At 49.7% G+C, this 13,424-nt stretch overlaps 1 protein-coding gene across 7 annotated transcripts in view; it reads left to right on the forward strand.

Annotated features, from left to right (window-relative positions):
- LOC119296114 (transportin MOS14-like) overlaps positions 1 to 13,424 on the forward strand; it is a 48,208-nt gene that overhangs the window by 13,074 nt on the left and 21,710 nt on the right. For all 7 annotated transcript variants that reach the window (XM_037574510.1, XM_037574507.1, XM_037574511.1 and 4 more), the window contains 5 exons: positions 2,864 to 2,944; positions 9,315 to 9,428; positions 9,727 to 9,806; positions 9,894 to 10,029; positions 10,268 to 10,417. In XM_037574510.1, the coding sequence (XP_037430407.1) occupies positions 2,864 to 2,944; positions 9,315 to 9,428; positions 9,727 to 9,806; positions 9,894 to 10,029; positions 10,268 to 10,417 (561 nt within the window). The remainder of the gene's footprint in view (positions 1 to 2,863; positions 2,945 to 9,314; positions 9,429 to 9,726; positions 9,807 to 9,893; positions 10,030 to 10,267; positions 10,418 to 13,424) is intronic.

The raw sequence follows: 13,424 nt of genomic DNA on the forward strand, positions 1-13,424 counted from the left end.
GAGAAGGAAGAACCTACTGCTATTTCCTAATCAGTATCCACCGGCATAGTATCTACAATATTTGGCGGTCTGTATGTAAGGATTTCAAGAGGAATGAAGGAGGGAAACGAGAACATTATCCTTTTTAAAAGTATATAGGTGATTGCCAGTGCATTGCCATGGAATAAAAAATTAGAAATAAAGACAATGATCAATACATCGTTACAATTTACAACGTGCACGTCACATGGGGCTTATGATTGTGTTGCGATAAATATCACATTATACTCATATTAAGTACTCCCAACACTCTTATATTTCTTTACGGAGGGAGTACAATTTAGGTGACTCAATACTTAAATGTCGAGTGACATGTTTATTATCATGATTCAGTCTAAGAAAAAGTGTAGCCCGTTGATCTTGACCATATCTCTGAGGAAAAGGCGCCCGCGCATTGGTACAAAACAACATGTAGTATTTCCGTTGATCGAATTTTCTTATTTCTTATCAACCCACACATCAAGCACAACATCCATGTGGTGCTTCCATAACCAAATCAGGCAGTGTGGTAATTAAAGCATATCTCTTATAGCCCACTATATGTGAGAAGATTCCATAAGCATGTGTATGTGATCGCTGCGAGTCATATGTCTGTCCAGTTGTGGACTGCACACTGCCACTGCTTCATTTCTATTTCCTTAGCTCAATTGTATTCACGATTCCTCTGTAAAATAAATTGGTGTCATTTAAAAGTATCTATCCAACATGATACTCCCTCCGATCCATATTAATTGTCGCTGTTTGGCGACACAATTACTAAATCGGCGACAATTAATATGGATCGGAGGGAGTATTATATCACAGTACATCTGAAGAGAGCGCAATTCTATTATATTGTGGGAAACCACAAAATTAAAAAGGTCATGTACCTGTGACTGATGGATGAAAAGCAAATGGGCTGATATTTGGTGCGGGCCGTTCACCCAGAGTCATGCGAGCCAGCAAGGCTGTCTGGGTGAGTATCCAGAGTTGCCTGCCCAAATATGAACAACATAATAGGTTATACAAGCAGAGAATTTGCAAGTTAATGCATTGATCGGAATTATTTCTTCACACATGGAGATTTGGACATACAAAGATACGAGATATAGCTGATTGAAATGAAAGCTTAGCTCAGTTCAGATTATAGAGATATAGTTTTAAATCTTTACTCGCATTAATAACAGTATTGTTAAGCCATTCTTTTTCATATACTATTGCAGTTCAATCATCACCATGATCATGTGTTACCGAAAGTATCAAAGTATATTTGGTATATACTATTGTTCATGTCTTATTAAAGAAATAAACTATATGGAGTATCAAGGATGCCATACCAACTAACAAAAATAGTAGAGTATATATTCCACTTACACAGCCGATTCTCCTATGCAACTTCATAATAGCGCACTAATCCCCTAAAATTAAACATTTCATTATCTTTGATATTGGTCTATCTTTCCACAGCAGTTTGGACAAAAACAAAGATCCTGATGTGCAAAAAGACAGCAAATGCTGAGATGGTGAGAATAGATAGGAGCACTACAAACACGCAGAGAAACATGCACAGTACTCTCATGAAAAGGATCAAGAAGACCAGAACCAACAGAAAAAGAAATACACGCATGTCCGTTCCCTTGCATCATAAATTCCACTGTCTACAAGTAGTTGTAGTTAATGCAGTGAGATAGAAGACAGTGAGTGGCTGTGGTTCCTGCCTCATATGTGTTGGGCTGTGAGATAAAACCAACAGAATAGGAAGGGGATTGACAAGATGCATACACATTGTAGGGGCATCTCATCACCGTCCGCGCGGGAGGGGGGGGGATGTGTCCGGGGCCTCTGCTCTGCAGACTGCCTTGGCGTGCACAGCGCTGCTCGACCGACCGTGTGGTTGGTGAGTGCGCGGAGGGGCTGATCACCTCGTGGTGCCTGCTGTCCAGGGCGATGGCGAGAACGGGTTCGATGCGTTTGGCGACCTGGGCGGAGGCAGCGGCGCAGAAGGGACGGACGAGCGCGGGCGTGAGGTTGAGAGGGAGGCGGCACACAGTGTGCACCGCGATCGCCATGTCTGGTGGTGGGGGAGGATGCATGGTTGTTTGTGGTGGTAGTCCATGGTGTAGTCGAGCGATATGACTCATGCCGAAGCACTTCTGCTGGCGGCTAGGGTTCGTGAGGCCAAGATGGGCCGGGAGGAAGAGAGACGGTTTGTGTACCGTGGTCGCCAGGGCTGGTGGTGGGAGAGGATGCATGGTTGTTTGTGGTGGTAGTCCATGACGTAGTCGTGCGATATGACTTATGCAGAAGCACTTCCGCCGGCGGCTAGGGTTTACGAGGCCAAGATGGGCTGTTCTTGTTTCTCGAACATGGGAGACGGGCTGTTCTGAGGGATCACGCAAGGGAATTAAACCGTGGTGGGGCGGATGAAAATAAAACCGGTGGGCATAGTTCAAAAAAGCACTAGGCGTTAATTGTGCGTTTTGCCACCGCCTTGCACTTTACCGACCAAAGCGTATGCTTATGCGCGGATTAAGCGCAGTTATGCGCAATGTGTTTTGCCAACGCCTAGAGCCTACGCGTGCTTAAGCGCTCGCTTAGGCGCGCCTTTTTTAACTATGCCGGTGGGAGAACGGAGGGTGGACGAATGTTGGGCAGACCGCGTTCTGTTTGGCAGGAAAGGGAACCTTACGTTCTTTTTAGATAGTAGAGACAATGTTTCTGTCATGTGGGAGCACTGAATCTCTTCTGTGACAATTGTTTTAATATTTTTTTCCTATACTCTACTCCTTTTTGTGTGTTCATTATGTGGATTACTTTCATTCTCATACCTTTGCATTTTACATAGCTTCTTTCTAGCGGATGGGGACTGGCTAGCCAATCAATACCTTGGAAAGAGGTAGAAGTTAGAATGTACGCACTTAGTATGGTAAGTGTGCCACATCTATTTGGTAAACTCGATTTATAAGTTTCTACAGAATGCACATGATCATTTTGTTCTTATAGGATGTAATGTAATTTGATCCTGACGTTGATTATGCTGACCTTGATATGCTTATCCACGGTCCTTCCGTTTACTTGGTTCAAATGTGGAGTATGTTAGACCTTTCAACCTGAGCATTGATAGTTGTGGATGACACTAGGAGAGTTGGGACAATTTTCGTTGGTTTATTTCTCACACAATGCCATGCCAACCTGAGGGGTTGGGGATACATATTTATAGGCTGCTAGCCAGCCAAGGCATATGCTAAGATGCTGCTAAGATGCCAGTCTAAGATGCTAGTCTAAGATGCTAGTCTAAGATGCTAACTGACAGTCCTTGATGGTCAAGAACAGAACTCTATCCTAACAGCCAGTCCTTGATGGTCCAGGACTTTATCCTCCTAACTGCCACAAGGACCATGTGCTGCAGCCCCACAAGGACCCTAGTACACAGACTTATCCATCATTCTCCCCCTAAGTCTTGTACGTCGTCTTGTGGGAGAGTTGAATCATCCCAATCCTGGAGCAAAGTTCGAGGAACTTGACCCTCCCAAGGGGCTTGGTGAGCAGGTCTGCGAGCTGATCCTTGGTGTTGATGTAGCTCGCCTCGATGCTCCCTTCTTCCACACAGCTGCGGATGAAGTGATACCTCAGTCGGATGTGCTTGCTCCGTTCGTGGAACACGGGGTTCTTTGCCAGGGCCAGGGCGGACTTGCTGTCCACCAGGAGCTGCACCGTTCTGGTGTCTTGAACGAGAAGATCAGCAAGCAGTCGAGCAAGCCAGAGCGCCTGAGTACAGGCGGTGGAGGCCGCTATGTACTCAGCCTCACAGCTGGACAGGGCCACCACCTGCTGCTTGACTGATTGCCAGCTCACGAGACACTTGCCGAGGAAGAGGAGGATCCCGCTCGTGCTCTTGCTGGTGTCGATGTCGCCGGCGTGGTCGCTGTCGCTGTACCCGACGAAGTGTGCCGCCCCAGGGCACCTAGGGTAATGGAGGCCGTGGTCGAGGGTCCTTGCTATGTAGCGGACGATCCTCTTCACTGCCTGCTGGTGTTCCGACGTTGGTCGCTCCATGAACCGACTGACATAGCCGACGGAGAATGCCAAGTCCGGCCGTGTGTGAGTGAGGTAGCGAAGGCTCCCCACAAGGCGTCGGTACTGCGTAGCATCCACTTCCTCCGTCGTGCTGTCGCGACTTAGTTTCAGCCTCTCCTCCATCGGAGTGAGAGCTGGATGGCAGTCGGTGAGCCCAGCTAGCTCAACGATGCGCTTGGCGTAGGCGGACTGTCGAAGCGCGATCCCGGAGTGGTCCTGGTGCACCTCAATCCCTAGATAGAAGGAGAGGAGCCCCAGGTCACTCATCTGGAACGTGGCCTTCATGTCTTCCTTGAACGCCGCCACCTCTGCATCTTTGGTGCCGGTGATCACCAGGTCGTCAACGTAGACGCCCACCAGCAGGGCATTTCCTCCACTCCCCTGTCGATAGACGGCAGCCTCATGCGGGCTCTGCTCGAAACCCATCTTCTTCAGCGTGGAGTCCAGCTTGGCGTTCCACGCCCTGGGTGCCTGCCGCAGGCCATAGAGAGCCTTGCGCAGGCGGAGCACCTTGCCCTCCTGGCCGGGAATCGTAAACCCCGGTGGCTGATGCACGTAGACTTCCTCCTTCAAGTCGCCATTGAGGAATGCCGACTTAACGTCCATGTGGTGGACACGCCAGCCCTCCTGGGCAGCCAGCGCAAGGAGAAGTCGCACGGACTCCATCCGTGCCACGGGAGCGAAAGCGTCGTCGAAGTCGACTCCTTCCTGCTGCAAGAAGCCTCGGGCCACCAAACGAGCCTTGTGCTTGATGATGGCGCCGGCTCCATCCCTCTTCAGCTTGAACACCCACTTAAGGGTGATTGCGCGGTGACCTCGAGGGAGATCAGCAAGCTCCCAGGTGCGGTTTTGCTCGACCGCATCCATCTCCAACTTCATCGCGGCGCGCCATGCCGCGTCTCTCTCGGCCTCTGCAAAGGACCGTGGTTCGCCGTCTTCACACACGAGCTGTAGCTGCGCCTCCAGGTCACGTGGCACCAGTCCTGGCACCGGCTGGTCGCCGAGCACATTATCCATCGTACGGTACCGCAGCGGTTCGCTTCCATACCATGCGTCGACCCGCTCCTCGTCGTGAGTGAGCGGGGAAGCGAACTTCATCGGGTTGTGCTCTGCGTGAGCTGGTGCTGATGAAGACGAGCCCGGAGTGGCGACCGCCGGGGTTGGAGTATGCGGCGTCGCTGGTTGTGGTGTCGTCGGTGTAGCAGGCGCCGGAGTCGATGTAGTTTTGGGGGCCGGGGTAGACGTGCCCGGTGAAGAGGAGCTGCTTGCTCCCCCAGGTTCCTTGAAGTGAGCGTACTCGACAATGAAGTCGTCATACGTCGGCGTCGAGCCGTCGTCCACCGCCTTGTCCCATTGCCACCCTCGCCCTTCGTTGAACACGACGTCTCGCGCTGTGCGCACACGTTGTGTCTTTGGGTCGAGGATGCGGTAGGCCTTTGAGCCCTCCGCGTAGCCGATGAAGACTCCCGGAGTGCTCCTGTCGTCGAGCTTGCCGATGTGGCCGAGCTCCTTGGCGAACGCAAGGCAGCCAAAGACCCGCAAATGAGAGACCGCCGGCTTCCGCCCATGCCAGGCCTCGTACGGAGTTCTGCCGTCGAGTGCCTTAGTAGGAGAGCGGTTGAGGATGTAGACGGCCGTTAGCACCGCCTCTCCCCAGAAGACAGCCGGCATCCCTCTCTGCTTGAGGAGAGCCCGAGCCATCCCCACAACCGTCTGGTTGCGCCGCTCGACGACGCCGTTTTGCTGCGGGCTGTACGACGCGGAGTAGTGGCGCTGGATGCCCTCATCGGCGCAGTACGACGCGAATTCAGCCGCCGTGAACTCGCCGCCGTTGTCAGTGCGCAACACGCGCAATTTGCGGCCGCTCTCCGCCTCCACACCAACCTGCGCGCGCCTGATGGCGTCCGCCGCTTCTCCCTTACTGCCGAGGATCATCACCCACATGTAGCGGGAGAGATCGTCGACGAGCAGCAGGAAGTAGCGTCGACCTCCTGGTGTGGCTGGCGTCACCGGGCCGCACAGGTCTCCGTGCACGAGCTCCAGCTTCTCCTTAGCCCGAAAACTCGCCTGTTGGGGAAAGGGGAGTCGTCTCTGCTTTGTCAGTACGCAGATGTCGCAGAACTGCTCCACATGGTCGAGGCATGGCAGGCCTCGCACCATCTCCTTAGCACTTAGACGTTTCAGGGCCTCAAAGTGAAGGTGCCCAAAGCGCTCATGCCACTGCCACGCCTCGTCGTCTCGACGGACAGCGAGACAAACCGGTTGTGTCACCTGCACATCAAGGACGTAGAGTCGATTTTCACCTCTGGGCACCTTGGCGAGAAGGCGACGCTGGCGATCCCAGATGCGTAGGACCCCATGCTCAATCAGCACGCGTGAGCCGTTCTCATCCAGCTGTCCCAAGCTGATGATGGAATTCCTTAGCGCGGGGATGTAGTAGACACCGGTGAGCAGCCGGTGCTCTCCCATCTTGGTGGTGAAGATGACGGAGCCGACGCCCTTTATCTCCACAGCGGAGGCATCCCCGAACTTGACGGAGCCTCGCGCATCGGAGTCGAGCTCGACGAAGAATTCCCTTCGACCGGTCATGTGGTGGGTGGCGCCGGTGTCGAGGCACCACCCCGTAGCCTTGTCCTTCCCGGAGCCATCGCCGAGAAGAGCATGTGCTTTTGGCTCATCAAGGTGGATGAAAGCCTTTGCGACTGGAGTCGCCGAGGGTAGCTCAATGCTTGCATGCGCCATGAACAGAGCCGTCTCCTCCTCCTTCGCCTGTGCGACGTGAGCCTGGCCTTGTCGTGGTTGCCGACACTCATTGGCCCAATGGCCAAACCGGCCACAGTTGTGGCAACTGTTGTCTTGTGCCGGCCTGGGCTTGCCAGCGGCGCCGTCCTTGGCGCCTCCGCGGGCGTCACCTTCGGCACGTCCTTGTGCCCTGCCCGGGGGGCCTCTTCGCGCCTTACGCTGCTTGCCACTCTTGCGGCCGCCCGTCGAGGAGGAAGGCTCCCCCTTCTTCTTGTCACCAAGGCTGGGATCCCACTGCTCCCGAGTTAGGAGCAGCTTCCCGCCGGTGGTGACGGGCCCCGAGGGGGGCTGTGGCTCGTCGGTGTCGACGACCTTGAGTCGACCTATCGCCTCCTCGATCGTCATCGTGGAGAGGTCCAGCAACGACTCGATCGAGCGAGCCATCTGCTTGTACTTCTCGGGAATGCACCGAAAAAGCTTCTCGACAGCTCTCTCCTCGGTGTAGGTGGCATCGCCAAACTTCACCATCTTCTGCAGCAGAGTGTTGAGACGGAGAGCAAAGTCATCAACGTCCTCACCTGGCTTGAAGCCCAGGTTCTCCCACTCCTTACGAAGTGCCTGCAGGGTGGACTTGCGAGCACGGTCGCTGCCGATGCGTGCTGCGGCGATGGCGTCCCAAGCCTCCTTGGCAGTCCGCTTGTTGGAAAGCGAGAACTGCATCTCGGGCGGGACTGCGGCGATGAGGGCGTCCAGCGCCCGTCGATCCTCTAGGTGGTCGACGTTGCTGTCCTGGACTGCCTCCCACATGCGCCGCACCTGGAGCCTGACCTTCATGATCCCGGCCCACTCGACGTAGTTGGTTTTAGTGAGGGTAGGCCACCCAACACTGGAACCAACATCCCTGACCACAGTCCGGACCTCGTAGAGGCCGCGGTCCTGGTCGTTGCAGCCGCCGTCGCGGTGCGCGCCTCCACCTGGAGCGCGGGCGTGCTCGGCTGCCCACTGCGCCGTCCGCTCCTGCGCCACTTTGGCGCGATCTGCGTCGGCGCCGTCGTCCGCAGGCGCGGAGCTGCTGGAGCTGCTGGGGCTGCCGCGGAGTGCCTTGGCATCCGCCGTAGCCTCACGGGCTGCTTCTGCTGCTGCTGCTGCTTCTACCTCCGCCCTGGCTGCTTCTACCTCCGCTCTGGCTGCTGCCAGCTCCGCTGCAGCCAGCCTCGACACTCTTGCCGCCGCAGCAGCCGCTGCTACAGCCGCTCGCTCACGCTCCTCTGCCACGGCGCGCTCGGCCTCTTGCCGGCGCCGCATGCTCGAGGTAGCCGTGTGCTGAGAGCGACCTGCAGACATGGCTCGCTGCAGGGGGGCTGTTGCGTGAAGAGGAGGCTGATGAAGACGAGCTGCTGCTCGACAGTCCGGAGGGAGGAAGGTAACCAGAGGCAGACGGAGCAGCTGCTGCTACCGACTTGGGCTGCTCACAGGAAATGCTCAGGGTGCAGGTTAACGAGGCTCTGATACCACTTGTTAGACCTTTCAACCTGAGCATTGATAGTTGTGGATGACACTAGGAGAGTTGGGACAATTTTCGTTGGTTTATTTCTCACACAATGCCATGCCAACCTGAGGGGTTGGGGATACATATTTATAGGCTGCTAGCCAGCCAAGGCATATGCTAAGATGCTGCTAAGATGCCAGTCTAAGATGCTAGTCTAAGATGCTAGTCTAAGATGCTAACTGACAGTCCTTGATGGTCAAGAACAGAACTCTATCCTAACAGCCAGTCCTTGATGGTCCAGGACTTTATCCTCCTAACTGCCACAAGGACCATGTGCTGCAGCCCCACAAGGACCCTAGTACACAGACTTATCCATCAGAGTACTGGAGTAGTCTTGATCGCTTACCATTAAGTTGGTCTCTAGGATGATATGATCTGTTTGGAGGTGCTTATGGTTGTTTCAAAAGTCTATTAGTCCATTGGCATATAGCCCCCTTTAAGCTTCTCACTACAAATACAATGATTTTAATCTGCAAGAAGCAAATAATAATCTTGCTGGGAGTTTATTAGGCTTTTTCAGAGCACCGCTAGAAAAGCGGTCTACTTTGGGGATGCCTGATTTTTCAACTACTGAAACAGTGTCATAAGAAGTAGGCATTAGGCAGAAAAAACCACATGCTTTGAAAATGACCAATACTACTATTACTACTATGATCTGCCTTTTTAGCTTTTAGCTCTATTGGTGATGTACATGAATAATGATAATATCAATCTTGTGATCCTATCTTGAGTAAATTCTTCTACTTGCTTCCTCGTGTTCTGTTTTGGACTCTTGTGCTATCGATTCATTTATGAGTTAAAATGCCTTACCTTTTCCATTTTTGTTGGTTGGCATATGCACCGCCCTGTGACGCTAGATATAAGCATACAGAACCGTATACTAGTCTGCTGGATCTACATGACATTCTCATAAGTTACCAAATTTCAGGTTGCTGACACAATTTTACAAGATGGAAGCCCCTTCGATTTTTCAGTTGTAATGCACTTCGTGAACATTCTGTCCAGCAGAACACCTGCTGAACTGAATGGATGCCAGTTCTTGGTAAGACTTCCTCAATATGCTTCGTAGGCCTTCTACAATGCAAGGCGCGTAGGAGAGGTGCTTGGAGAAATAAACCAGGCTTTCCTTAAGCATCGGTGCTTATTTGTACAGGGCAAACACTTAATTAGGGGCGTCTCTTCTGTAGAAATAGGCACTCGTGCTTCAGAAAAACCCGGTTTATTTTTCTAAGCACCTCCCTAAGCACCTTGCATTGTACAAGGCCTTAAGATGATCGGATATTTCTTGATTGTATCTTGTGAAGCTAATGTTCTCTTGTGTGTTTTCCTATTTGTTCTAGGTATACAAATCGTTTGGTGATGTCATTGGTTCTTATTCAAAGTGGTTATCATCTTCCAAAAGTAATATTAAGCCATTACTGTAAGTATGTTTAGTATGTATTGAAGTTTAACATCAATTTTATTTATTTTCCATACATACTTGAATATGTTTTGCCACCATGGACAGCCTATTCTGCGCTTCAGGGATTTCAAAATCCATATCATCAAACTCTTGCTCTGTAGCTTTACGTAAACTTTGTGAGGATGCTTCGTCATTCATCCACGAGCCTCCGATTCTAGACATTCTTTTCTGGATTAGTGAGGTAAACATACTTTTATCATAGTGAATTTAATCTGGCATGATACTTTGATGGCTAGGGGCCAATGCAGTTCATGCAAAATGCCTGCAGTTCCATGTTTTAGCTCTGTTTAATTTAATTTAGTTCCATGAATGTGGTCTACCACTTGCCATACATTCTGCCTTATCAATTTAGCATATACATTCAATTTGGGCTTTGTATAATGTATCCAATGTAGTATTCAAAGAACAGTGTTCTTTAGGGTATGGGCGAGGGGAACCTGCGGATAGAGGATGAGGAAGAGATCATTAGTGCAATTACACATGCTCTATGTTCTATTCTCGACAAAGAATTGAGGAAAACTTCACTGGCCAGACTACTTTGTTCAAGCTACTCAGCAGTTGAAAAGATTGTATGTTTTCTTCCCCTAGCAGCCTTTCTTGGATGGTTGTCTGGAATTTATATTTTCAATTATATCTTGTCACATTATGTTCATTTATGGGCTCATAATCTTATTACCACATACAAGATTCTTTGTTTTCTTTCCCTAGTGCAGTCTTTCTTGGAGTGTTGTCTGAAATCTATATTTTCAGTTATATCTTCTTCATTTGGAGGATCATAATCTTATAACCATATCCAGTATGTTGGCGGATCCCACCAGATGCTAGTCTTTGTTTGTGCCTGCTAGTTTGTGTTGGTGAATGTGTAGTTGTGTACATTATGATAACCAGTGACATGTTCATGAACAGATTTACTTATATATGTTGAGCATATCTTCTCTAATCTCTAAACTCACTCTTGTGAAGTAATCCGAACAATTTATTTTTGAATTTGACTATTTGAGCAGCATATTTTCCCAATCCGAAAGCCAAAAAGTTTGAACTGCTATTTTTTATGAGAGAACATGCTGGGAATTTATTAAGACTCCATGGACATACATTCCGTGCCTATCATGTCGGCAATACAATCTGGTGGGAACCTAAGCCAAGTGGTATACCTTTTATTTATGTAACCATACTTTGCTAACTTAATGAGCTACATAATTCGCCGGTCTCCTAACTGATTTGACAGCGATCTCCTGAAAGCCACGTAGCAAACCCATAAACTCCTCGGTGCTATCCCTACCAGTGCGAGAGCCACTCGAAGTTGCTTGGTCTCTAAACAAGTTACGGCTCAAAGGGAGATCACACATAGTTGCCCTTGCTTTGCCTTAACCATCACTCTCCCTAAATCGCGAACTACTAAAGCTATAGCTGTCGGATAAAGATGGCTTGTGTGCCGCATCGACAAGCTTCTTATTTCTTCCGGAGGAAGCACGCAACACTCCCCGTGCATTGTACAATGACCAATTTTGGGGCCTCCCATCGATCATTAACATGAGCTAACCGACTGTAGTCAAACCATAAGTGTAACCTTCTCATACTAAAAGTCATACAAGTTCCTTCAAGACCTTTTGTTGAAGATTTGAGCATGAATCCTCGCACCAATGACTCATGCACATGCATTTTATTTCATGTCGAACCATTCTTCTCCACATCAAGGTTGCAATCTCTTCCAACCAATCTCCAAGAGGTCTTGCAAATATGTATGTTATTTTATTCAACAACAGGTCCTTAACCCGCACCCATACTTCCAAGTAATCAAACATCACCGCGACGGTTTCGTTGCCCCATCAAAGTTCTTCATATAATGGCATGGAAATCAAACTACTAGGGACCATTATTCTTTGCATGCTTCCAGTCTCCCTGTCCTCCAAATTGGACCATGAAGTGTCTCCAATGTCCCTTAATTGAGCCGCATAATGTAGCCCCCACCCTCTATTTTTCGCTCTCCCCAACACATAAATATTGAGCTTTCGTGTTGACCTTGCCAACAACATCCCATCTAAGGTTCTTGTCCTGTACCGGTCCGATGACTCGTCTTCAAAGATAAAACCAGCCTTTTCCTTCTCTGTCAAGATCAGTCCACCCAGCGTTGCCAAGAGGCTGGCGTCAACCTCCTCAACATTCTCCTTGTTGGTGACCGAGATGGGATCCTATATGGAGATTCACCTTTCATGCGCTCCTTCTGTCGACAGGCCATTAACACCCAACCACTCCTCCACAAGCCGAACATCAGGCATGCATCGTAGGGCCATCTCGAGTCGGCTGATGATAGCAGTACACGTTCAAAGTCCCCTCGCCACTAGAGAAAGCTACCCTCGCTCGAGAGAAACCCGTTACTTGATCGCCTACCGATCTCCAGCGCAATCGCCTCTAGCATAACTCCCGGGTGGGGTGGACCCACTTCAAACCTTTGCTTGGATTTTTTCTATTTTTAAACTGCTGTTAAGGTTGAAAGTGCATCTTAATCCTCTTGGTGGATTTTGTAATTAATGTCAACATATCTGAAGGAACTATCAAGTTTATCTCAGGTTAGTTCCAAAAGGTTGCAACAAGGAAACGATTGGTGACCCTGTCTCAAATTTCCGTGGAAGATAAGTGTTGGCCAAGCTAAGGACTTAGATTTTCCGTTTTAGTGATCCAAGATCACATTGAGTCCATAGGTATGCCGATACTATCAAAAGGGGAATGAGGTTGCTAAGTTGAGTTTCTTTCATTTCTTCACTATATCTACCTATTTTCACTCCTTTGGAGCCTCCGAGCTCTTCCATTTCGGATCCTTCGAACAGTTGTCCAGATATAGCCGTGGCAAAACCCTTGTTGCTCGGAGCTCTCGAACGATTCTACTTAGAACATACTCTTCTGCGTCCTCTTTTTAACCTCCGAACATACATGCTTGAAATTTTCGAAGGCGTTACAGAGGCATGTGCTAGTGTGACGTTGGTTAGTCAGACCCTCCGAACAACGTCTGGTCAGACCTTTCGAGTAGTTTGAACATTGCCACTTTTAGCATCATTCGGTGATTCCGAGCTGATCACTAGGAGCCTTCGAGCAGTGTTAAAAAGTGTATAACAGTCAAATTTCCAGTCCTTCCAATTTATACCCCTGCCCACCCCATTAGTTCACTCGAAACAAACTCTACTCCCATCATACTTTCTGAGAGAGAACCCATCTCCTTGTGCTGAGTTCAAAGGGCTTTCTACTCTAACCATCAAGCCAAGCCTCTGATCCATTCCTACCTCTCCAATCCAAAGCCATATCTTGAGAGTTTTAAGTGTGAAGGAGATTATCTTTTGAAGCACAAGAGCAAGGGATTCACCACCAAGCAACCTCCATCAACATGCAGTAGGATAGCGCCAACTATCCAAACCACGGTTAAAAAGTCTTAATCCAGCCACCGCGTGTTTGCATGGCTCCAACTCTACCTTTACTTCTACTTGTGCAAGTTGCTGTCTTTCATTGGTATACTCTATTAGACATGCATGTGTAGGGTGTTGGTAGACTACCAATAGAAAAACATAAAATTGCCAAGGAAAC

This window comes from Triticum dicoccoides, chromosome 4B (assembly GCF_002162155.2).
Source record: "Triticum dicoccoides isolate Atlit2015 ecotype Zavitan chromosome 4B, WEW_v2.0, whole genome shotgun sequence".
In the NCBI taxonomy this organism is placed as follows: Eukaryota; Viridiplantae; Streptophyta; class Magnoliopsida; order Poales; family Poaceae; genus Triticum; species Triticum dicoccoides.